The 25,515-nt window shown below is 54.0% G+C and overlaps 1 protein-coding gene across 1 annotated transcript; it reads left to right on the top strand.

The window, feature by feature from the left end:
* Window positions 1-5,893: 5,893 nt before the first annotated feature.
* On the top strand, window positions 5,894-24,435 carry Ephb3 (EPH receptor B3). Its single transcript, XM_020182132.2, has 16 exons — window positions 5,894-6,470; window positions 14,614-14,678; window positions 15,784-16,456; window positions 18,467-18,622; window positions 19,341-19,691; window positions 19,845-19,969; window positions 20,174-20,333; window positions 20,413-20,521; window positions 20,832-20,884; window positions 21,889-22,011; window positions 22,111-22,358; window positions 22,804-23,019; window positions 23,131-23,280; window positions 23,389-23,582; window positions 23,671-23,826; window positions 23,922-24,435. Exons 1-16 carry the CDS (start codon window positions 6,353-6,355, stop codon window positions 24,028-24,030), a joined length of 3,006 nt encoding a protein of 1,001 aa, XP_020037721.1. The 5' UTR covers window positions 5,894-6,352; the 3' UTR covers window positions 24,031-24,435.
* Window positions 24,436-25,515: the final 1,080 nt, after the last annotated feature.

Here is a 25,515-nt window from a genome sequence, read left to right as displayed (position 1 = left end):
AGGCCTGATGAGATACGTTCTGAGAAGAAAAGGCTGTTAGTCTGGCCTGAGAGTTGTGGCTTCAAAAAACAGGTAGAGAAATGGCCTCACTTGTACTGTGTACCCTGATACATGGCACAGATCCCATGCCAGTTCTGGATGTGCTGGGAAAGAAGCCCAGGATGAAATTGACCAGACCGGTACCTGGGCAGGTAATGGGGAGCAGGGACAAGCGGGAAGAAGGGGCTGAGCTCTCCAGATGACCACTCCCCACCTGAGGAAGGTACAGAGGACCTGCATTGCCCAGAGATGCAGAACAGGGCCAAGCAAAGGTCCACAGCTCTGCAGAGGAAAGGGGACCCCAGAGAAGGCTTCTTTTGGCAAGAAGCTGGGCCAGGAGACCTCTGGTCCAGGAGACTTTGAAGGTGCCATTGATGATAGTCCTGAGGAAAGCTCTCTAGGGCTCCTTTCACAGCAGTTGTGCAGGAAAGTAGGGAGACGATGTGATTGGAAAAGAAGTTTCTACTGTTTTTAAAAGCCGTGAGACTGACTTAGTCTATTCTTTAGGACTTAAAATCCATCAGGACTTCCCATCACCCTTGGCTGAACTCCAAACTCCTTAACACAATGGACAAAGCCCTCCACAAGGTGGTCACTCCTTGTTGACTCCACCAGCTCCTCCTGGACTGCCCCTCAATACATATTTTATGACCTAGTGGCTCTTCCTTTCTCCCATCCCTTGCTCCCCAACATTAGAACCATCTGGGAGCTTTCAAAATATACCAGTGCCTGGGCCCTGCCCCAGAGAAGACTCACTAGGGGTGGGCATCCTTCCTTCTAAAACCTGCCCAGGTGATCCCAGTGTGTTTCTAGGGCTGGGACCCCTGCTGCTGCTCACCCTTCCCCTCCATCATCTCTGCTGGCCAACTCCTCTGACTCTCCAGGCCTCAGCCAGGTCTCCGTACACTGCCTCCTTCCTGGGGAGGCTTCCACGGCCCCTCTCCAAGAGCTGGCTTTGGTAGCTGGGTCAGGTGCTCCATCTACACTTGTGTTCCTGTGGGGCCTTGTGTTGGTCCTGTAATGCTTGGCACTCCCCTGTGATCATGATCTCCCCAACGGTAGGGGCCCTGTCTACTGATTCCTACTTGTACTTCTGCACCTGACAAATGAATACTGTTCAATAAATGGACTGAAATGTTAAATATCAAGTTAAAATCTGTCTTCCTAAAAACTCCCTCTAGCCTCTGATAGTCCCTCCTTTCTAATTAAACATGAAAGATGAAGTCTTTCCCATTTCTTAACTTTCCCCAATGGCTGTGGGTATTAGTCCTTAATTAGCACTTCTGGATCCCTCTGGATCCCCCATCTCCTCCTGAGCAGGGAGCTCGCTCTCTGTTCCTGCAAACATTCATGTTTCCTCAAATAGCTACTAGAAAAGGAAGCCGGCACAAAGAGACCGTTTGCAAACAAGCGCTCTGCACAGGCAGGTTCAAAGGCCACCGAAGCGCTCCCTTCTTGGGGAGATGTTTAAAGCACCTCCATCCAATATCAGAGAGAAGTTTAGTCAATACTCATCCATTTCCTCTTCCACCCTTCCTCAAGGGAAGCCAACTCTGAGCTCTTGTCAGAGAGGGTACCAGTCACAGAATAGCTTCAAGAGTGGAGGGGGTGATCCATGTTGGATCAGAAGATAAAGGTGAGAAGCTGCCAACAAGGCATTAATTGGCTTTGGAACAGCTAAGAGCCTCACTCTGGCCCAAATGACCCAGGACAATTTCCAAAAGCAACTAAGGAAGAAAAGGCCTGCACCTTTCTTATCTCCTTTGAATAGGTGGCTTAGAAGTGGGAGAAAGAACCAGGAATCCATAGGGCATTCTGTTCCCATCAACTGCCCAGGGCCTGGAGGGAAGCCAGGTCGCCCACCTCCTGGGGTTTGGGAGAAAACCTGGGTATTAGGAAACTGAACCCATCTCCTCATTACTGTAGGAAGCATTGACTGGTGCCCTATGGTGCTGGGAAGAGGGGTGGCTGCTGTTAAAGTAGCTCTCTGTATGGACAATTAGTCTTTCTTGGACTTCTGGCCTCACTGACTTTTCTTCTATGAGGTCAGTTTCCCCATCTGAAAATGAGGGGACTTTTGGGACCAGATATCAAAAGTTTCTTCAGCCTTTCCTTCTGGGGCTGGTGATAAAACAGGGAAACAGAAGAGCAGAGTCTCGGAGTGGTTGTAACTCAAGAGAAAGATGGGAACAGAGCTCCCTATCCAAGCACATTTGCACAGTGGTATCCAGGCACAAGGGAGGGGTATAAAGACTATCCCTACATATATGAACCATGACATGAAGGAACTGAGGCCTAAAGAGCTTTAAAAACTCACACAAGGTCACATAGATAGCAAGCAGGAATGGAAGGTAAATATAACTTCATGTTATGAGAGATGGCAAGGGCTGTGTGGAGCATCAGTGGAGAAAAGAATCCACATTTGATTAGCAGTGTCTGCCACAGGTGAGGAAATAGGCAGCAGCTGCATGTACTACATATTCTCATACTTACTGATTTAGTTCTATAAGTTGTTACTGAGAAGCTACTTCATGCAGGACACTGATCCATATACTGGAGAATCAGTAGCAAATAAAATAAGCCCTGCCCTCAGGAAGCTTCATTCTAGAAGGAGAGACAACCTATATATATATATAAATAAGTGACTAAATAATATAATCTGTGCCAGTGCTAAGTAATATAAGAAAAATAAAATAGTTTTTCCCTTTTTTGCAACTATTCCAACCCACAAAACCAGAGATGGATACTTTATCTTTTTAAAAGAATCTGGAGTTAGTTTCAGCCACAAAAGCATGAAATCCCAATTCAATTCACACACACTCCTCTTGTTGTCCCCAGAGTGACAGTGCTTACAGAGTAGATCTGGGGACTGGGCATTCATTATCATAGAGACCAGTGTTCCTGGCTCCATGGTCAGACCATCACAACAGCCCTTTGAGGGAGGTGTGCTTTTCATCCCACTTTCATTCATGTGGTTACTTGGGCCCAGAAAGCTCACAGATCCACAGCTGTTCCCTGAGCCCATTGGACTTGGTCTTTCTGATACCAAAGCCCAAACTTTTGCATCTATGTCAAATTTCCTCCCAGAGTGAAATGGGCAAAAGATGATGGGCTCAGAGAAATGCCTTGCCCTCAGCCTGGATGTCTCCCCTTCATTCCAAAATCCAAGGTCAGAGCCTGCCTCCTGAGATCTTTGAGCTTCTCATCCTGGAAAGATATGAGGCACTACCCACCTAGTGCCAAAGAAAGGGAAGTGTCCCAGCCCCCTTTATCTGGCCAGACTTTCAGTCACCGTTTGTCTACCTGCACCCTCCTCTGTCCCCCCTGTTGCCAGGTGGTCACTTTCTTACACTAGGCTGTGATAGCCAGCACCCCTGTGCTGTCCAGCCTGTTGGCCTTTTGATCAGGAAGCATTCCCGTGGGAACCATGGTGCCAACATCCGGTGAGGACAGGCCCTCCGTTACCTGCTGGCCCTACTGCCTCTGTTATCAGGCCCAAGAACAAAGGAGCTTGGTGCCTGCCGCCTGGCTGGCTGTGTTTGTCCAGGGCGAGGCCTAGCCTGGCACAGATGCTGAGCAAACAGGAGTGCCAGCCTCATAGATCCGCCTTACAACCAGCAAGACTTTAGCTGGTAGGTGTTGTTGCCAGGCCACCTGCCGAAATATCACCTGGTCAACCCCAACCAGCACTCTAGGGCAGAAGGGGCTATAAGATAAGCAGTCCCCTCTCTGGACCTCTGACTCTCCAGAGTTGGATAATATGATCTCTAAGATCTCCTCTATGGTCTAGAACCTTGAGTGATTTTTCTGGGAGCCTCAAGGGCTTGAGAACAGGTCTGGGAGGCAGAAATGACCAGGTTGTGGCCCATTCAGGGCCTCTGAATTATAGCACTCCCTCACCCCAGTTTCATGCACCCACACATGCCTCCATCTCTGGACAGGACACTGACCTCTCTCAGAGAAATGTCCTCAGGCTCTGAATTCATGACCTCATCCACCCTACTGGAATTTTCCACTATTGGAGTGCTCAGGTAATTCATGGTCAGAGGACTAAGTGTGCACCTCTTGTTTCTGAGGCCACTGAGAACCTAACTTTTACTCTCTGGTTCCAGAAACCTGAGGAGAGCTGGGGAAAGCTCTCAGGGACCATTCAGGGGGGTCTTCAGTTAGGACAGTGAGAGGCTGCATAATGACAGTGCCTCTAGAATTCAGTGTGTCTTGGAATCACCTGCTTGCTAAAAATGCAGAATCTTGGCTCCCACACCCCAGAGATTCTGAGTCCCAGCATCCTAGGGTGGGCAAGGTATTTCAGGATTCTGAATTTCAAACAAGCACCTAGGTGGTCCTTAAGTCTCTGATGAAGTGGGATGAGTGTCTAAAAGCTATGGAGTCTTGGGTTTAAATCCCACCTCTGCAGCTTTTTAGCTGTGTGACTCAGGGCAAGCCACCAAGCCTCTCTAGATGTCAGTTTTGTCTGTATAATGAGTCTATAATAACACCTACCTCAAAGAAGTGTGAGCTATTGTTTCAGAGTGTTTATTGCACTTTGTCAATGTTTGTGGAAAGAACGGGCAGAAGTTCATTTTGCTGGAACAGAACCTGGGTGTTCTCTTTGATCTCTCCGTCTACTTCATCTCTCTCACCCAACCAAATCACAAATTCCCGCAAACTCTACCTCCTAAAATACACTTTCTCTTCTGTCCATCCCCACGGCTACTATCCTAGTCCAAGCCACCATCTTCCCCTCCTGACCTCTGCATAGCTTCCTCACTGGCCTGGGGATTCCACCCTTGCCTCTCTGTCCATTCATCCTCTGCAGAGCAGCCATGTTAATCTGATAAGGTAACGCCCCTGCTTCAAACTCCAGTGCACAGAAGACCTTATCCTGAGTCAAAGAGGAAAAAAAAATCCTCTGCCCCCCCCCCCCGCCCAGCTTTATTCCAGTCCCCCTTAGCTCTAACTCCACACTCAAGCCTTTCTGAACGTTCAGATTCTTCCAATGAATCAGTTTCTCTTGCCTCTAGGTCTTTATGCAAAGTGCATTTTCTCTGCCTGGAACAGTTTTTCCTCTACCCTCACCATCCTTCAATTACTACTCATCTTTCATATTGCCATTTCAAATGACATCTCCTCAGAGCTGTGCCCCTCACGTGTGCTCTGGGAAACTCGGTTCTTCCTCTACAGCAAGGCTCGTTACACTTTGCCGTGAGATTTTGTACCCCCGCCACTCAGCTGGCTCCTGCAGAACACAAACCTCTGTCTTACATATTTGGTAGTGCCAGGAGTAACTAGAGTCTTTGACACATTGTGGGAGTTCAAAAGTATTTGTTGAATGAACGATTAAATGCACGGCTTAATGAATGAGTGTATAAATGAGTGAGAAGACTCTGGTCACAGGATGTGCCGGGTGGACGCCCTCCCGTCCCTCACCCTCCACACCCGCTAGTGCCTAAATTGAATCTGGGGTCTGGACTTGCAAGGGAGAAAAGACAACCACATAGGGGCGTCCCAGGGGCTGAGTAGGCCACAGGGGGGCGCCCCCGGCTCATTCTATCTGGTTGTCACCTCTGGACACAATTTGGTTACTAATCACCAATGAGCGACAGGGGGCGGGGTTATTTCTCTGATGGACAGTATTGCTCCGCCCAATCTAATTCATCTTTTTATTGGCTCCACCCACGCAAGGCCGAGCCCGGGAGGGTGGGCCTGATGGAGGCGCGGCCAACTGAACTCCAGCTGAGTGCTCTCCAAGCCGAACCTGCGGGCTGGGCGGTCTGTGAGTGGGCGGCCGGTCGCTGGGGGCGGGAATAGGCGTTGACGGGCAGGCGGGTAGTCCCGCCCCTCTTGCCCAGAGCAGCAGCGCTAGAGCTGTGGACAGCAGAAGTGAGTACGTGAGCGGCGCAGCAAGATCCCAGCTCGGATCCCGGACGACACGCGCACCCGGAGCCCCGATTCCTAGACTGACCCGCGGCAGACTGCCGGATTACTGTGCACCTCCAACTCCGACCACCTGCGCCCTCCTGCCTCCCAGAGTCCTCTGACATCGAGCCACCCAACACCCGGGATCCTCCTGGACCGGTCCGTCCAGATTCCCGCGGGACCGACCTGCCAGCATCTTCCAGGATCGCCAAGCTCGGGGCGCCGCCTCGATTCCGAAGCCACCCGCTTGGATTGCACCCCCTCCTTGCCTGGATCTCCTGGGACCGTACACGAGCCTTCCTGCGAACCTGCAGAGCGGACCCTCCCTCGGGTGCCCACAGCTCCGCTGGCGCGGCCCGGCTCGGCTCCCGGAGCCTCCCCCCCGCCACCGGCCATGGCCCGAGCCCGGCCGCCGCCGCCGCCGCCGCTGCCGCCGCCGGGGCTCCTGCCGCTGCTCCCTCCGCTGCTGCTGCTGCCGCTACTGCTGCCCGCCGGCTGCCGGGCACTGGAAGGTGAGCGGCGTTCGGGGCGCGTCCGGGGTAAGGTGCCGGGGTCGCCGGAGCGTGGGCCCGAGATGGCCAGTGGTGTGGGTCCATGCCAGCTGAGCGCACGTCGGAGGAGGCTCTCCCCGCCCGCGCCCGCTCCAGACCCCGAGGACAGAATGGGGAGGACGCCCCCGGAGCCGCATTGGAGGCTGGAGCCGACTCCGCGCCCCGGAGGCCCGCGGGGTGGGGGACCTCAGGCAGCTGGACTCGGATGAGCGTCTCTAAAAGTCATGGTCTGGTAGTGGGCTTTTGTGAAAGTACTCCACACTCGCAACAGAGAAGTGGGGTCCTGGCACCTCCAAGAGGCGAGGAAGTGTGGGCGACGAATGAGACGAGGGGGGCTCCTGGGCTGTGGCGCTGGGGACCGCGCAGGTTAGGAGCCGGTTGAAGTTAACTGTGAGTGTGAGTGCGTGCACCTCGCTTGGTCAGGGAGTGGCTGTGGGGGTGGAGAAGCGGGGGGCCTGTTATTGTTTATGGTGGCGCCAGCCACACACGAGGGTGTTGTATGTACCCAAATTGTACCCATCTTCCAGGCTTCTGCTGCGCCATCGAAAGCTTGGGTTTCCTTTGAACCCTGAAGCAGTGGGGCTTGCCCAGGTAGCAGCATAGCCGGTGGGCTACTCACTAGCAGATGGGAAAAGGCCCGGCTTCTCTTTGGGTTCTGTGAAACTTGCCCAGTCTGCTGCTGAGGGAGGGGGGGTAGCTCCACCTTCCAGGTGATTGTACTTGCAGGAACAGCGAGTGTTGGCCCTGGCAGAGAGCTCACACACATGCCACTTGACAGCAACCTGCAGGGGACAGAGGCACCAATACAGGTCACAAACAATAGGGACACACACACCATGTTCCAAAAAATATGGAGCAATGAAATGAGGGGGTGAAAGCCTTTAATGTGATGGGAGGGACAGCACAGAATTCTGGAGGAAATTGAATATAGGCAGTACTTATGTTTGGCATCTTTGACAGATCTCTTCACTTTCTTAGTTTAGGAACAAAAACACTGAATCCTGTGTAACTTGATTGGTTCTTATGTTCACAATGGGTAACCTTAAATGTTGGAAGGAAAAATCTTTACCACAGGTCAGAGAGAAGGCTTTTGAATTTTCTCCAGGGGGGAGAATGTTCCTTATGATCTCCCATCCCCTTTTATCTTTGAGCCCACTGTGTTGACAGATCGATTCACATGAGTGGACACATGCAAATTCATACAGACACACAGAGGTCGTGCCCACACTCACCCACATGTGTGTGATAGGATCGCAGGCGTGAGAAACCAGTGTGGGGCTTTGTTGTTGATTGCCTTAAGGGTGTGAGCCTGTTCCCAGGAGAGGCGACATTGGTACACGCACACTCAGACACACACTTTAAGGAGCGTGTGTCACCTGTGTGTGTCATGTCCCACAGTCCTTGTTGTGGGGTGTGGTGGGTGCTGGTGCAGAGTGGAGTGGGGGTGTGGCTTGGGTCAAGTAAGCGAGGGCTACTTGAGGAGGCTCACCCCTTCCTTCCTCCCTCCTTCTTCCCCTCCTTTTCTTCCTCCTTTCGTTTCTTACAATTTCCCAGTCCTCCAGAGGCAAGCCCTACCCTGGGAGCTGGTATCCTGGCCTTCCAGGCCAAGAAGCTGGTGGTGACCAAGGGACAGTTTTAACCAGCTATGCCAGGAATCGGGCATCAAGACAATTTGCTCCCTAGTTCAGCCATGAAATAGGGGCCAAGGCTTATCCCAGGGTGGGAGACTAGACCAGCATGGGGCTATCCCTGGGAAAAGTGGGGCTTTCACCAATGCCCCCAAGATCCTGTGTGTGAGAGAAAGAGAGAAGAGATACAGACCCCAGCCCAGACCTATAGCTCCCCACCCTCTGCTTCTCCCTCACTGTGACATGATAATGTCGCAAGCTCACAGAGTTGTAGTGAAGACTGAATAGTTACCATATGTAAATGCTTAGAACATAGTCATTGTTATGAATTAGCTGTTGTTGTTCTTATTACTATTATTACCCTAAGGTCTGCTCCTTGGGGGATGTGGAAAGTGAAATTTCCCTTATGCTGCTGGTGGTGGGGCTGGAGGAAGGAATGAAGGGAGAGAAGTTGGTCTGGAGGGGTGGGAGCATCTCCCTGCAGCTCCAAGGAGGAGAAGGATGGAAAGAGAACTGGCTGAGTGGGCTCCTGCCTGGATTTCACCCCTCTTTTGGGGCTTGAAATTTGGGATGGGTGGACTTCCAGGTCCTGACTGTGTCCAGAGGGCAGGGCTACATGGAAGATCCAGCTTCCTCCATCCAGTCTTCCATTTGGCTTTGTTAGAATTTCATTTGCCCTTGCCTTTGGCTCTTTGTAACTGGGGTCATCACATTTAGGCCTAGGTTCCTTGAGCTGTGGGTGTTGCCCATGCTATCTGGGGTTCACCAACACTCTACATCCAAGAGTCTCAATCAATTTTCCAAGGGGGTGGAGCCAAGATGTTTGCTTGTCCTCTCTTTGCCCCCTGACTGATCCCCTCCACCATTGCCTCAGGATTTATCGATAGACACAGGGAAACAGGCCACCTTGTCACTCACTCTCCTTTTGAATAGGGCTCCCAGTTGCCCCAAACTAAGAGCATTATCTCCTTGGACCATGAATGGATGAGGAGTCAGGTCCAGTGGAGTGAGCAGGCCAAGAATGGGGCCTGGGATGAGGAATGGTGAACTACAGGGTCCTTATACCTGAGACAGGATGGTTAGGTCCCAGCTGGGAACAGACTCTTTAGTGAAAGGAGAAACAGTTACCAGATTGTAAGAGGAGGGGCTGGCACAGCCCTCTCCAGCCAAGCCATGCTCACTGAGGAGTCACTGGCAGTGGAACCTGACCCTGGGGGAAAAGGCAGTGTGTGAGTCCATCTCTGAGGCAGGAGGAGTGACCCTGAGAATGTGAAAGCCTCCAGGGGACAATGGCCCAGGATTTTTGTGGCTTGTTCACTTGTTTGACTTGCCTCTGGCGCCATCCCCCACCCCCCCCCCCCCATTCCTGTTTGACTTGAGCTAGAGCTTCAGAGCTGCAAGGAGGGACAGAGGCAGGTATTTGGGGGAACCAGTTTGCTTGTCACTGCCCTCTCCTTAGCCAGAGCTACTCCTGCCACCACTTTGGCCTCCTCGGCTGCTGTAAGCTAAAGCCAAGGCTGTTGTGGGCAAGGCCTCCGCCACCGGCCTTCCACTAATTAAACAGCAGAAGAGGCTGAATCACCAGGCCTGCATAGTTTGAAAATTGTAGCTCTGCCTGTTGTGCTGAGTCAAACTGGTTTGTCGGGATTGGGCAGCTGGGGGGTGGGGGGTGAGTGTTACAGCTGGGCACCTGATGGGGTGGGAGCAGCCCCCTGGCCACCCTGGGGCCAGGGCTCCCAAGGCCTTCTGCCCCCAGCTCCTAGCCAGGTCCGCTGGAGCTAGTATCCCAGAGAGGGCTAGAAGGTCCATTCATACATGACTCTGGCTAGCTTGCAGGGGCAGTCCTGGGGTGGGGGCATGGATGAGCACAGAGGCATTTGGGCTCCCTGCCCTGTGATTCTTCTCCCTTCTCGTGCTGTCTCTCTCTCTCTCTCTCTCAGGTTTATTTAATTATAAATCCCCATGATCTGAGGGGAAGAATGAAAAACAAAATGTGTTCTCTGTTCAGAGACATTTCCTTCCCCATTGTCCCAGACGGGGCCAAGGGGCTGTGGTGGGGGAAGAGGAGGTAGCTCTGGGTGAGTTAGGCTCTCCCACAACAAAAATGTTCCAGGTCTTATGGCAGGGTACCTCCAAAACGCCTTCCTCTTGGGCCATGCACCTTGAGTGTGCAGGCTGCTATATGCACATACATACTGACCCATGGGAGAGGTAGCGGGAAACAGGGAACCAGGCCCCTCTGCTTAGTGGCTGTGGTAGGCAACTCCATGGGCAAGACTCCAGGGTAGCATGGAGTTGTCTCCCTCTTGTTACAGGCAGGGCTCTGGGATGCTCCTTTCTGCACAGACTCTGTCCCCCAGAGTCCCCAATTTCCCTGTCCCCTGTTCTGTACTTTATCCTCCTGCCCCTGCACACTCTGCTGGCCCAGCCCTGGAAAAGGACCTTTCCTACCACCCTGACATCCCTGCTCTGCAGCTTAGGATGAAGTCTTCTTGCTCTGTCTCATTTTTTGTTTGTTTGTTTCCTGAGTGTCAGTAGCACTCCTTTTCCAGGGTGGGGTGCTCTGAGTGACTTGGGGTCCGGAGGTGCGGTGGGCTCTGGCAGCTCCATAATGTTATGTGGACCTGGCCCTTTTCCTGGGAAGGTGGCAGGGTCAGAGACAGGCTAGAGTGCCCACAATGGCTTCCTCATACCGGGTCTCCAACTTGTGTGTGCCAGAGTGTTGCCCAAAGCTGTGGGCCTAAACCTCTTCAATAATGCTATCCCCTCCCCAAAGGACTCTGGTAGCTTTTTTTTTTTTTTTGGTGACACTGGGGTTTGAACTCAGGGTCTCAGGCTTGCTAGACAGGTGGTCTTACTGCTTCAGCCACTCCACCAACCCTCCCCCAAGACTCTGGAGCCTTGAGACAGTACCATTGTGCTTGCTGCTTGGACATGGTCTATACCTGGGGAGGCCGCACCCAGCCACACCCAGAATCATCTTCATGCCCCTGCCCCACCCCCCAGCCTCATGACCTGACTGACAGCTCCTGCCTGAACCTCCACAACAGGAAGTAGGGTTGGGCTTGCTTCTGCCCAGTTTCTGTGGCCAAGGCTGCCCAGCACCTCTGCTTTGCAAGAGTGGCCTGTGTGGCTATCCTGGATGAGCAAAAGGCACCACAGAGTTGTTGGCAGAATGGGGGTTAGGCCCTCTCCCAACCTCCTCCACCCCACAGCAGACATCCCAGAGGAAAAACGTGTTTGCAGTGTGTGTTTGTGTGTGTGTTACATGTGTATGGTCCTGTGCCATTAGGCATCTGACAGTAGTTTCTGTGTGACTGTAAGAGCATGTCACCAAGTCTGCACAGGGCAACTAGCATTTGTGTTTGCACTTCACACTCAGGACTGTGTGCCTTGTAGCTGGCGATAGTGTGTGCAATTGGGCGTGTAAGGAGCACTTACTGTTGGGTTGGGCATGCATTCCCCTAGGATGGCTGAGAATGGGTCTGCCTAAGGCAAGCCAGATCTGCCTGTGAGAAAAATTCACTGTATGCGAATGTCTAAGGAAGACTAATCTGTTTGTACCATATGCATCTGTGTGTCTGGAAAAGACAGGCTGGCTGTGTGTGGAGCCGTGTGCACGTTTGCGGGTGGCTGTGGCTTTGTGTGTTTTCGTCCACCATATGTTGACTTGTTGCTCCTTAGCCTTAGTGGCGGGAAACAAGCCCAGTCCATGAGAACTGGGTGCTGCCTGTGCAACTGTGTTTGTGCACAGGTGAGGGCCACACAGCTGCCGCCACGTGGCTGCTCTTCCATTGCCCTGTGGAAACCTGAAAGGGTGTTGGTTTGTTCCTGAGCATCAAAGCTCCAGTCCCAGAAAGACCTCTGGCCTGACACCAGCTTCTCTGGTGACTTTGGGGGCAGTGTAAGCCACCTGATGGGGCAGAGCAAAGTGGGATGCAGATGGCAGCTGGGAGAGTTTGGAGGTTGCTCACTTACTCTTCTTTTGTCCTTAGCACCTATACTTCATGTTGTCTGGTCCAGGAAATGCACACAGGGATGCATGCACCACACACACAGCAGAGGAAAGAAAGGTCTCCCTTCCAATGACCCTTCTCCCAGACACCCCCTCCATGTTTTCTTGAGGCTGAGGCACAAGCACCTACCTCAGGCCTGTGGAAGCCCTTGCCTTCCCTTCCAAGCTTGGGCATGCTGCAGGGAGCAGACCCCTCCCCCGCCCCAGAAGTGGGGAAAACGAGAGCAGCCCGCCCTCCTCCCCACCAGGGTGACCGGAGCCCTTCCTCAGGCACACAGGACTCGAAATCCAAGTCCTCTCCTCATTAATGGGAAAAATGTGCCGAGATTGAGCGATGGCCAAGGCTGTGCGATGGCCAAGGGCCGATCCCCTCCCTCCATCCCTCCCTCACTCCCCAGAAATTAAACAGAAATGAAGAGCCTCCCTGCCTCCCTACCCTCCTGCGCCCGCCTCCCCATCATCCCCTCCCCTCCTCCCCTCCTCCCAGAGCCAGCGAAGGGCTTGTTTTAAACTGTGGAGGAATCTGGCTGGAGGGGGAGGGGGCTGAATATTTGGGTTTAAACAGTTCCAGATGGGTTTGGCACAGGCTGAGCAGAAGGAAGTGAGGGAGAGGGAGGAGGGAGGCAGCGCGAGGGAGCGGTGGGAGCCCTTGCCGGCTCGGGCGGGCGGGCAGCGGCGGGCGGGCGGCGGGCAGACAAGCAGGCGGACTGGCTGGCTGGCTGGGGGAGGGGGTGCGCTTGGCTTGGCTCGGCTCGGCTCGGCTGCTCCCAGCGACAGGAATACTCGGGGCTGCCGGCTGGGGAAGAGGCCACTTGGCAACCTCCTTCTCTGTCTCTTGTCTCTTTGGGCCGCCTTGTCTCTCCATCGCACTGTCTTTTGTAGTCCGCCGCCGGCCATCCCGGCAGTCTGCTCCCAGCCAGCCGGCTCCGCACATCCTTCCAGCTCCGCCTCCGCCGGGCCCCTGCTTCTGCCCATCTCTGCTTCCCTAGAGAACCCCCTGCCAAATGTCTGTGTCTGTCTGTCTGTCGGCCAGAGGGGCCTGTCAGGCCACCGCCGAGGAGGCTGGGATAGCTCACCCTGCAGCCTGGCCTCTAGGGACCAGCAGCTGCTGCAGCACAGGAGGGAGCCTGGCTCCAAGCTGTGGGTGGCTGCTGTCGGCAGCCCTAGTGTCCCCACATGATGGTCCTAGCCACAGCTGTCCTGCCCATCCCGTGGGTCTTCTACCACCTCAGCTGGAGCCTGTGGGGTTTTTGTCTTTCTCCTCTGAGGACCCCAGGCTGCCTGTCCATTCCAACCCCAGTAGAGGGGAGAACTATTGGCTGCCCTGGCTCCCAGGCTGCAGGAAAAAAGTTGGCATTTCTTCCCTCCCTTTCTTGCTACTAGGTCTGATCTTGGGGTCAAGCTGTCTTTCAGACAATAGAATTTTCCAGGTTCCTAGGGGAGCCAGATTGTGTTAGGGATATTAACGGGTCCTTCTATGACTGTCTAAGGCACACAGACAAGGAGCGCAATTCAGAGCGCAGGGCAAATGCTGCGACCAGGCCTCTGGCCTTGACATGTGGAGGAAGGCAGCTGAACTTGGAGGCTCAAGGAAGGCTTCTTGGAGGGATAACAGTGCAGTTGGAACACTTGCACATTTTCCAGATTTACTCTTGTCCCTTCTTTAGAGGGGCCTATTGCTGTCAGGGTGTAGGGGGTTAGTTATCAGGTCAGCTGGACCAGAATTTGAGCTACCCCTTTACCCTCCTGCCAAGTCCTAGCACTTTTACAAGAAATAAACTGACTTTATCAGTTGTCTGTAAAAGGGACCCACCAATGGAAACCGAGGATCGTGGGATGCTTTGGGTAGAATCTGGTTTTGGTGGTCCCCAGTGGGCCCTGGTCTGTCACTGTCCTCCCCTTCCCCTGGACTGTGACAAGAAATAAACTGACTTTATCAGTTGTCTGTAAAAGGGACCCACCAATGGAAACCGAGGATTGTGGGATGCTTTGGGTAGAATCTGGTTTTGGTGGTCCCCAGTGGGCCCTGGTCTGTCACTGTCCTCCCCTTCCCCTGGACTGTGTGGGGGGCTGGGCCTTTGTGCTGGGAATGGAGTCGAAGGAGACCAGAGCCTGAAGCACACAGCTCTTTGTTCCAGGATAAAGGCCCTGCCGACCCTCTTTGTGTGGAGATTAGCAGAGCCTGTAGGTGTGTGAACCAGCCTCTTGCTCCTGCCTCATTAACCCAGGCTTGGGGTCAGTGGCAGACACCCACCCCCAGCCTGCCTGATCTGACATTTTTAAGGCTGTAGCATCTCTGAGGATGACCATGGGGGTCTCCTCTAAAGTTGGGGAGCTGGTGGTCTTCGGGCCCTTGGGGAGTGGTACCTGGTGGGAATTGGTCTCCCACAACCCTAGGCAACTTGTTCCTCTGATTCTAAGACTAGTCCCTGACCTTTTTCTTCTTCTGTTGTTCTCCCAGAGACCCTCATGGACACAAAATGGGTGACGTCTGAGTTGGCATGGACAGCTCATCCGGAAAGTGGGGTAAGAACTTCCCCATCATTTCTCTTGAGTGTTGGTTGCTGTTAGGCCACCCCAACTCCTAGAGTCCACACCTTCTCCCTTTGGGGCTTGGAAAGGGGCTGCCTGTGCCCTCACCTCCTGTGACATCCTCATTCCCTTTGTTATCTTCTGCTGGTGTTTGTGTCTCTCACTCTTCTGCCTATTCTCTACCCCCCACACACCCATGCATACTATCTTGGTCCCATTCTTCTCAGCCTGTCTTCAGCCATTTCCCATACTCCCCTTCCCTTACCTGACAGCTCTTCCAGGTCATCCCCCTTCTTCTTGGATCCCCGAAAAGAATGTTGGCTTAGGAACTAGGAAACCTTGGCTCCAGATCTCTAATTTGCTTTGTGACCCTTAGCAAGGCAATTTACCTTTCTGAGCCTCCATTTCTTGGTGGTTAAATTCCCACAATCCTGGACATCTCTAAAACATTCAAATAGCCTTCATGGTTGAACTGAGTTCTGGACCCATGGGGTATGGTGGCCCCACAGGCTCTGCAGTCATCAGGCCAACTGTGACTTGTATAAGTCTTTCTTTCTCCTGTGAGCCTTGACTCCCTTGTCTGTAAAATGAGGACAACAGAACTCCTTGTGGAGTTCTTATGAAGACAAAATGTGATGGTAGTGGTGATAACCAGTGTTCATTGAGTGCTTTCTTTTGGTCAGGCACAGTAACAAGCCCATTACAGATATTAGACTGTTTAATTCCTCATGGCCTCATTTAATTCCAACCAGCCCCATTTTACAGATGATGAAACTGAGGCCCAAAGTAATAAATATTATAGCTAATAATCATGTAGCAATTATGAAAGTCTCAGACCTGTTCTAAGTGCTTTACTCATTTAGTCATTTATCCCTTACACAGCTCTATAATTCCTAGGCTGCAGGTGAGGAAACTGAGGCACAGGAAATTAAGTGACTTACCCATAGACACAGAAAACTAGGATTTGAACCCCTATTGTCTGTGTGCTGAGCCACTCACCATAGGAGCACCTCTGTGAGCAAATGTAGCAGATCTGGATCATGGGGAGCACTTGGCAAATGTTGGCACTGACTGTCTTTTTCACTCGGTCCATGCGCAGTGGGAAGAAGTGAGTGGCTACGATGAGGCCATGAACCCTATCCGTACGTATCAGGTGTGTAATGTGCGTGAGTCAAGCCAGAACAACTGGCTTCGCACAGGGTTCATCTGGCGGCGGGATGTGCAGCGGGTCTACGTGGAGCTCAAGTTCACCGTGCGTGACTGCAACAGCATCCCCAACATCCCTGGCTCCTGCAAGGAGACCTTCAACCTCTTCTACTATGAGGCTGACAGTGACATAGCCTCGGCCTCCTCCCCCTTCTGGATGGAGAACCCCTATGTGAAAGTGGACACCATTGCCCCTGATGAGAGCTTCTCACGGCTGGATGCTGGTCGCGTTAACACCAAGGTGCGCAGCTTCGGGCCGCTTTCCAAGGCTGGTTTCTACTTGGCCTTCCAGGACCAGGGAGCCTGCATGTCGCTCATCTCCGTGCGCGCCTTCTACAAGAAGTGTGCATCCACCACTGCAGGCTTCGCGCTCTTCCCCGAGACCCTCACGGGGGCCGAGCCCACTTCGCTGGTCATTGCCCCCGGCACCTGCATTGCTAATGCTGTGGAGGTGTCTGTGCCACTCAAGCTCTACTGCAATGGCGACGGGGAGTGGATGGTGCCTGTGGGTGCCTGCACCTGTGCCACCGGCCATGAGCCAGCTGCCAAGGAGTCCCAGTGTCGCCGTAAGTGGGGCTGGCGAGGGGAGAAGGGGTGGGGTGCGTGGACAGTCTTTGACAAATAGACACCTAGAGAACCCAGTCTAAAACTTAGAAGGGTGGCAGGGATGTTGCTTTGTCCTGCTCCCAGTGTACCCTTCTCTCTGGAAGTTGTAGATGGGCCCCAAAACTGAGGTGATGGGGTGTGATACCTTGTATTTGGCCCTTTTACCTTAGTGGCTCATCTTTTCCTTGAGAGGCAGCATCTGTGGCACAGTTGTTAGGGGCCAAGTCCCTGAGTCCTGAATCCTGACTTAGTCACTTAACCACCAAGGTGGCTGACCACTGGCAAGTTACTTAACTCAGGACCTTGACTTCCTCAATGGGGGCAATAATAGAGATCCTTCCTAGGGCTTTAGGGAGGCGTAAGTGATCAGCGCTGTGCCCTTAGGACAGTACAGGCACCATGTGAGTGGTAGCCACTGATGCATGGTGGCCGGGGGGCCTCTCCGTCCTTATTTCATTCATGAGGTGAGTGGGAGGCTTGTCAGTCCCATGAGACCTTATGATGTACTGGGCTTTCTGGTTATAAAGCCCACACCACTGGGGCTCTCATGGGTAAGCATCACTACAGTCTTGTAAGAGGGATTCCAGTTATCTCTGTAGTTGCCAATAGGGAGATTGTCAAGGAGGTTCTGTACCCAAGGCCTCATAGCCAGGGCCTGTGGAGCCTGTACTAAAGCTAGTCCAGGGCCATATCGTGCAGGACAAGGTGTGACGGCCAGTCTTCCATTCCCGCTGCCCTATTCTCATCCCTGGGGCTTGCAGTCATAGCTACCAGGATGTGAGGGCAGAGTCCTCATCTTGGCTGTGAGGCCCAGGGTTGGGGTTGCCTTCCCCAGCCCCTCTTCACTTCTCCAGGGAACCTGCCCTGACTTCCTCTTCCCAAGTGGAGAAGGCGGTGGGGGTGATGAGCCTGACAGCCTGAAGAGGGGCTAACACTCTGCAGGTCCCTGGCAGGAAGTGCATGCTTGTTCCCATAGCAACCAGGCCTGGCCTGTGCCCCCTCCCCCACTGGCTCAAAGAGCAAGGACAGAATATCACCTTCACAAGGGGAGATTAAACTTCAGAGAAGGGCACAGCCTCAACTCTGGGCATTGTACAGTCTGGGTGACCCCCTCTGAGGTCATTGTACGGATAGGGTGATGAGACGTCAGTGTGTTCAGGACAGTTTTGGATTATGCCCATTATTCTAACATAATTATTCCTACCGTTCCATTTCACTCTCAAAATATTCCAATTTGAGTAATATATCATATAGGTACCCTACCTATAGGAGTCTGCAGAGCCCACATCTAGGGGACCAAGTGTAGGCTGAAGAGAGAGAAGGGTGTTCAGGCACTGGGCTGTGAGCTCGCTTTGGGACTGGTTCCCTTGTAGAGGCTTTAAGGCCTCTGAACTCCAGGTGACCCCAGACTTCCTGCCTGCTTTCTTCCCCTCCTTTTCTTAACTCTCCACAACTCCCACCCTTGCCCAGGGCAGAAAGGAGCTGCTGTCTTGCTCCTGTGTTGTGTGTAGAGGTTGGCTGAGAAGCCTCTTTCTTTTGGCTGTGGCAGGGTGTCTTTGAGGGTCCTTGGGAATGGTTTTCCCAGAGTATCAGGGAGGGCTAGTGTATCTTAGCAGGGTACAGGGTGCTGATGCCACTGGTGGTCTCTTCCCCTCACCTCTTCTTCCTCTTCCTCTTCTCTTTCCGACCTGCTGTCCAGGTGATGGGGCTGATATCTTCGTCCATGAGGCCCCAGTGTGGGGGTGAGGAGGGTAGGGGAAGGGAGGAATCCGCTGATGTGAGGTTTCCATGGGGCAAAAGGGCCTTTTGTAGCTACAGCTGGAGTTGGGGAATCTCAGCATTGCCCCCACAGTCTGGGAGGTGGAGGGGCCCAGAGCTGGGCTGGAGAAAGGTTACATTCTCATGGAGGCGCGGAGGCTTAGTGGCTGCAGGGAAGGGAGCTGAGCACTACCATCCTTTCTCCCTTGCAGCCTGTCCCCCTGGGAGCTACAAGGCAAAGCAGGGAGAGGGGCCCTGCCTCCCCTGTCCCTCCAACAGCCGCACCACCTCCCCAGCTGCCAGCATCTGCACCTGCCACAATAACTTCTACCGCGCAGACTCGGACCCTGCGGACAGCGCCTGTACCAGTGAGTGAGCACTTCTCCATTGCTCTCCCTGTGCAGGCCTTCCCAGTGAGGGAATCAGCTTGGGAAGACCTAAGCAGTCATCACCAATACCCCTTCTTCACATGGGGAAACTGAGGCTCAGGGAGGCTACATGATATGCTCAAGATGGCACAGTTAGGAGATTAGGAGATGACCACTCCTGAGACAGAATCCAGGTCAGCTGGCTCATCCCTTCCACCAGCATTTAACAAGCACCTACCAGCAGCTAGTCAGGCATTCAGAACTGGTTGGAGCCCACTAGTCCACTGCTTCTTCCTCTCTATAGAACTGCTGCTCTTTTAGACCAACTGTAACCATGGAGGACAGCAGCCTGGTGTCCGCTATCCCCCTGCCCTGGCCTTTGATGTGCCAGGGGATATATAGGACAATGAGATGCAGTCACTGTCATTAAGGACTGTGGAACCAAGTGGGAGAAACAGATGTGAAAACAGATAATGACCGTGTAATGTGCTAAGTGTTGGACTAGAAATGGTGTTACGGAAATGCAGAGGATGGAGAGAGGAGGATCAAGGAAGGCTTTCTGGAAAGGGTGACATTGCATTGAGTCTGCCTAGTGAAGAAGTGTAGGAAGAGTGTTCTACTTATTGAAACAGAGGCAGGACAAGTGTCTAGGCAGTCTGGGCAGAAGGGTGGTCCTAGGGCCTCCAGCTAACTGCTTTCTCCCTCCATGTCCCTGAAGCTGTGCCATCACCACCCCGGGGTGTGATCTCCAATGTGAATGAGACCTCGCTGATCCTTGAATGGAGTGAGCCCCGGGATCTTGGTGGCCGGGATGACCTCCTGTATAATGTTATCTGCAAGAAGTGCCATGGGGGCCCTGGGCCTGGGGGGCCCTCCACCTGCTCACGCTGCGATGACAACGTGGAGTTTGTGCCTCGGCAGCTGGGCCTGACAGAGCGCCAGGTCCACATTAGCCACCTGCTGGCCCACACACGCTACACCTTTGAAGTTCAGGCGGTCAATGGCGTTTCGGGCAAGAGCCCTTTGCCACCTCGCTATGCGGCTGTGAACATTACTACCAACCAGGCTGGTGAGGAGGGGACACAGAAGGAGGGCCTGGGTTATCCTTCCCTGGAGAGTGCTGAGGTTACCCAGTACCTGTCCGAGGGCCTCCAGAGGTCCCATGGGAACTGGATGGGAAAGGATCCAAGGAGCCCATGGTAAGCCCCCTGCTCTTCCCTAGCACCATCCGAAGTGCCCACACTCCGCCTGCACAGCAGCTCAGGTAGCAGCCTGACCCTGTCCTGGGCACCCCCGGAGCGCCCCAATGGAGTCATTCTGGACTACGAGATGAAGTACTTTGAGAAGGTAAGAGCCTCAGCAGGGGCAAGAAGAGCCTGGGGCTCAGCTGGACCAAGAAAATTGCTCCCAGCTAGTGTCAGGGGGTCCTGGGAAGCCAAGCGAGTACTGAGGGGACCGTGTGTTGGGGTGTGGGGGGGTGCCTGGGTGTGAACAGAGGCTGGCTGGCCTCAGGACTCACCTGAGGATGCCTCCTTCCTCCGTGCATTGCAGAGTGAGGGCATTGCCTCCACCGTGACCAGCCAGAAGAACTCTGTGCAACTGGATGGACTGCGGCCCGATGCCCGTTATGTGGTCCAAGTCCGTGCCCGCACGGTAGCTGGCTATGGGCAGTATAGTCGCCCCGCAGAGTTTGAGACCACGAGTGAAAGAGGTACATGGCCCCTGTGCCTGTCCCTCCCCTGGTCCATCCTCTCCATCCATCTGCTCACCAGCCTCTCTTTGCTCTCTAGGCTCTGGTGCCCAGCAGCTCCAGGAACAACTTCCCCTCATCGTGGGCTCTGCTACTGCTGGGCTTGTCTTCGTTGTGGCTGTTGTGGTCATTGCTGTCGTCTGCCTCAGGTACTGTCAGGCCCATACATGCTCGCATGGGCTGACTAGAGGTTCTCTTCAGGGATCTGGAGCCCTCCTACTGCACTGATGAACCACTGTCTTTCTCCACCCCAGAGCCAGTCTCCCTCCTCTCCTGCTCCACTACCCCCAGACACTGTACCCCTGAGCCCCTGACCACCTACAGGTGGCTGTGACCACCAACCATGGGACCAGACCCTGGGCCCTCCCCTGTATGCCCTCTGCCCCATCTGTGAGCCTCCAAATCCCCTAAACAAAGAGAGCTGTAGAACTTGTCTCAGGCCTCCACCTGTTCCCCCAGGAAGCAGCGGCATGGCTCCGATTCGGAATACACAGAGAAGCTGCAGCAATACAGTGAGTGTCCCCCCTGTTCCTGGCCTGCCTGGCCTGTAGGGCTTAAAGGTGCTTTTTCCCTGCCTGGGACTTCAGTCCTTGTAAACACTGCTGGGTGCCCCCTCTTGCTTTTAATCAGAATCTGGTGCCATTTCCTAACCCCTATCTCACTTCATGTACCCTGATCTCCCTCATGCTAGTTCCAGAGATGAATAAGATGTGACCCCTGCCCCTAAAGGCAGTTAGTTCTATGGCAAAGAGATGAAGCACACACAGGAAATAATTAGAGAACAATTAAGTGTTAAGCCGGGTGTTCCTGTGGGGAAGGGCATTAAGAGTTCAGAGAAGAGGAAGGCTTCCTGGAGGAGGCAGCAGGATGAGTAGGGTCCAGAGGTGGGGGGGAGAGCATTCCTGGTTGGAGGAGCTTCTGGAAGGAAGTGGGTGGGGTGGGGAGAGTGCCCAGCTGTGGGGGTAGTGAGAAGACTGGCTTGACAGCTACTGGGAAGCCAGGCTGGGAAGTGCAGCCAGCCCTTGGAGGGTCCTGAAAGGCAGAGTTTGGACTTGACTCCACCACAGGTAATTGGGAAGACTCTCAGGCTGTGAGGAAGACAATGAATGTATTGTCTTAAGAAGACAGTAAGGCAGCTGGGTGGGAAAAGTCCAGAGGCACAGAGCCCAGCTGGGAGGCTTATGGCAATAGTATGAGTGCTGAAGACCTGGACAAGGTCAGGGTGGTGAGAAGGAGGGGAAGGGAGGGATGCATCTGAGAGAGGTTTGGACATGATGAGGGATGAGGGAGAAAGAAGACTATGAAAGGAATCCTAGGTGTCTTGCTCTTGTGGTTCTCGTGAGAGAGAGGGGGTTGAGGGCCTCAGCACAGAGCACGGGACAGGCTTGGCGGGGAGATTGCTGACCGCGCTCCCAACAGGCCTGGGAGCCTGGGACACATCTCTGCTCCTGAGGTCTCTATCGGAGGGATTAAGGTCAGTAATCCTCTCATGGCTACCCACCTCTTCCCCTGGCAGTTGCTCCTGGGATGAAAGTTTACATTGATCCCTTCACTTATGAGGATCCCAATGAGGCCGTTCGGGAGTTTGCCAAGGAGATTGACGTGTCTTGCGTCAAGATTGAGGAGGTGATTGGAGCTGGTGAGTCCCTTGGGGCACAGTGGACTTGAGAGGCAGAGGCGGGAGTAATGCTGGTTCAATCCCAGGAATGCCTTGTGATGTATGCCCTGTGCTCTGCAGGGGAGTTTGGGGAAGTGTGCCGGGGTCGGCTGAAACAGCCCGGCCGCCGAGAGGTGTTTGTGGCCATCAAGACGCTGAAGGTGGGCTATACAGAGAGGCAGCGGCGGGACTTCTTAAGTGAAGCCTCCATCATGGGCCAGTTCGACCACCCTAACATAATCAGACTGGAGGGCGTGGTCACCAAAAGTCGGCCAGTTATGATCCTCACTGAGTTCATGGAGAACTGTGCCCTGGACTCCTTCCTCCGGGTAAGAGCAAGCCCCTGGCCCCTGTTCCTCCCCCAGAGAGCTAGGTCAGGCCAAATACCCACGCCCACAAGCCAGAGAGACATGATTTGAAATCTATAAATATTTACTGAGTGGCATTCTGGGAAAAAGCTGGGCCCTCAGAGCCAGGACAATTAGAGTGTACATCCTTACTGTCCCTCTTACCATTTGTGCGACCTCAGGCAAGTTACTTAACCTCTCTGAGTCTCAGCTGCTGTGGTTGTAAAATGGGAATGGTTAGAGCTACCTGGAACCTCATGGATCAATGACACATAGTAGGGCAGCTTACTACTGTATACTCAGCACATTCTGGATATGATAGCACGACAAATGAGGTGTGGTCTTTGAAGACTTGGAGAGGGCAGGCAGGCTGGCATGAGCCAGCCAGGAGGCAGTGGGCCCTTCTGAGCCTACCTGTTGCCTCCAGCTCAACGATGGGCAGTTCACCGTCATCCAGCTGGTGGGCATGCTGCGAGGCATTGCTGCCGGCATGAAGTACCTGTCGGAGATGAACTATGTGCACCGTGACCTGGCCGCCCGCAACATCCTGGTCAACAGCAACCTGGTCTGCAAAGTCTCCGACTTTGGCCTCTCCCGCTTCCTGGAGGATGACCCCTCTGATCCCACCTACACCAGCTCCCTGGTACAGGAAGCAGCTGGGAGGGAGTCAGTGGGTGGGGCCAACCAGGCAGGGTCTCAGGGCTGGGGGGCAGCCTCAAGTCACAGGATGAAGAGCATGTGCCCCCCCAACCAGGGCGGGAAGATTCCCATCCGCTGGACGGCCCCGGAGGCCATAGCCTATCGGAAGTTCACCTCTGCTAGTGATGTTTGGAGCTACGGAATTGTCATGTGGGAGGTCATGAGCTACGGAGAGCGACCCTACTGGGATATGAGCAACCAGGATGTGAGTGGGGTCAAGCTAGAATGGTCAGGTGGGTGGGAGTTGGCTGTGTGGGTGGGGGTGGTGGGGTTGGAGGGGTGGCTTACTCCCAGATTCCCTGCCCTTGCCCAGGTCATCAATGCTGTGGAGCAGGACTATCGGTTGCCACCACCCATGGACTGCCCCACAGCACTACACCAGCTCATGCTGGACTGCTGGGTGCGGGACCGGAACCTAAGGCCCAAGTTCTCCCAGATCGTCAACACCTTAGACAAACTCATTCGAAATGCCGCCAGCCTCAAGGTCATCGCTAGTGCCCAGTCTGGGTCAGTTCCTCTGTTCCTACAAGTCAGCAGCCCTCTCCCTGCATCCCCAGCCCACAGGACTCAACCAGGTCACTCTCTTCTCCTACAGAATGTCCCAGCCCCTCCTGGACCGCACAGTCCCCGACTATACAACCTTCACGACAGTGGGTGACTGGCTGGATGCCATCAAGATGGGGCGGTACAAGGAGAGCTTCGTCAGTGCTGGGTTTGCGTCCTTTGACCTGGTGGCCCAGATGACTGCAGAGTAAGTGTGCTTCTGATATTCAGTGGCAGGGAAGGCACTCTGGGGTAGGCAACAGGGGAGAGACTGACCCTACCCCTGACTTACTCCATCTGCAGAGACCTGCTCCGGATCGGAGTCACTCTGGCTGGCCACCAGAAGAAGATTCTCAGCAGTATCCAAGACATGAGGTTGCAGATGAACCAGACGCTGCCCGTGCAGGTCTGACACCCAGCTTCTGTGGGGGGTGTCCCCCCCAGGACTGTGCAAGGACTCTGACCAGCCGGCTGGACTTTTGGACTTTTGGTTGCCTGGCCTTAGGCTGTGGCCCAGAAGATGGAAGTGTGGGGAGGGCCCAAGCTGGAACTCCTCCAGGCCTGTGCGCCCTCCCCAGGAAGTGTGCCCTAAACCTCTTCATATTGAAGATGGATTAGCAGAGGGGCCCAGGCCTTCCTGCTCTCCAGTGGGGGATCCCCACAACCTCAGACTTGGTTATTCTTCAGTGCTAGAGGTCCTGGCAGGGTCAGGTCTGGGGGAAGCCTGGTTCCTCCGGGCCCAGCCCTGGCAGGGGTCTGGCCCCCCCAGGTAGGCAGAGAGTGGTCCCTCCCTCAGGAGCTGGAGGAGGGGACTTCGGGAATGGGGAAGTTGACGTTCCCTGTCCTGAAGCCAGCTGGCACCTCCAGTTTGCACAGGGACTTGTTGTAGGGGCTGAGGGCCCTGCCCCCACCCCACCCTTGGTGCTGTCATAAAAGGGCAAACTGGGGCAGACCCAGGAGCAGCCCCGTGCCCTCCCAGAGACTGACTCTCAGAGCCAGAGATGGGATATGTGTGAGTGTGTGTGTGTGTTGTGTGTGTGTGCACGTGCGTGTGCGTGCACTGAAAGCTTGGGTGAATGTGTAACAGCTTGGCCCTGTGCCCTGCAGTGGCCAGCTGGGCTGACAGCGGAATAAAGGCAATAAGACTATTTTCTTGCCTCTTCTCATTCCTCCTCCCAAACTAGGATTCCTTGATTCCCTGAGTTCACAGTCCCTGGCTGCCAACCTTTCACAACTCCTTGGAATTGTGGGAGATCAGATCCAGGCCTGTCCAGGTCCAGTTTCTCTTTTGTATTTTGGCCTCACAGTGCTTTGCTCATCTAACAGACTTCTCAGAAGTGGTGCACTCACCTCGAAGAGCAAACCACCCCAGAGCTCTTTCTACTGGTGGCTCAGGCCTCTGCAGGGTGGGGCAGACACTTGAGTCTGGATGCTGTTTTGCAGAGTCCTCTGACTCCCCACCCTCCTTATCGCTCCAGAGGAGGTGGGTAGGCTGTGGGGAGGGTGGGAGGGTGTTGGTCAGTCCCCAGGGTCAGGAACAAAGGGCAGGAGAACTGCTGGCATTCACAGGGAACTCCAGAAATATGCTCCTCTTCATTGAGGGCTTACTATGCCCAGCACTGGGCTAAATGCCCCACTTATACCGGGATCTTATTTAATCTCAACAACCCTGTCAGGGATTATTATCTCCTTTTTATAGAAGAGGGAAAAGGAGAGGTCAAATAACTTGCTTAAAATCCCCAACCAGAGAGTGAGGCGGGAGGCTGGGACTGCACCCTTGAAAGGTTCAGGTATAAATAACAAGAGCCCAGGAGGGCATTAGAAAACAGCCTCTGAAAAGTCCAAGGAGAAGAGGTGGGGGGTGCACAGCAGCCTCTTGGACCAACAAAAGGAAAAG

The sequence above is a fragment of the Castor canadensis genome, chromosome 5 (assembly GCF_047511655.1).
Source record: "Castor canadensis chromosome 5, mCasCan1.hap1v2, whole genome shotgun sequence".
In the NCBI taxonomy this organism is placed as follows: Eukaryota; Metazoa; Chordata; class Mammalia; order Rodentia; family Castoridae; genus Castor; species Castor canadensis.
Note: the sequence above shows the minus strand (reverse complement) of the source record. Positions and strands in the feature narration are given on the sequence as shown.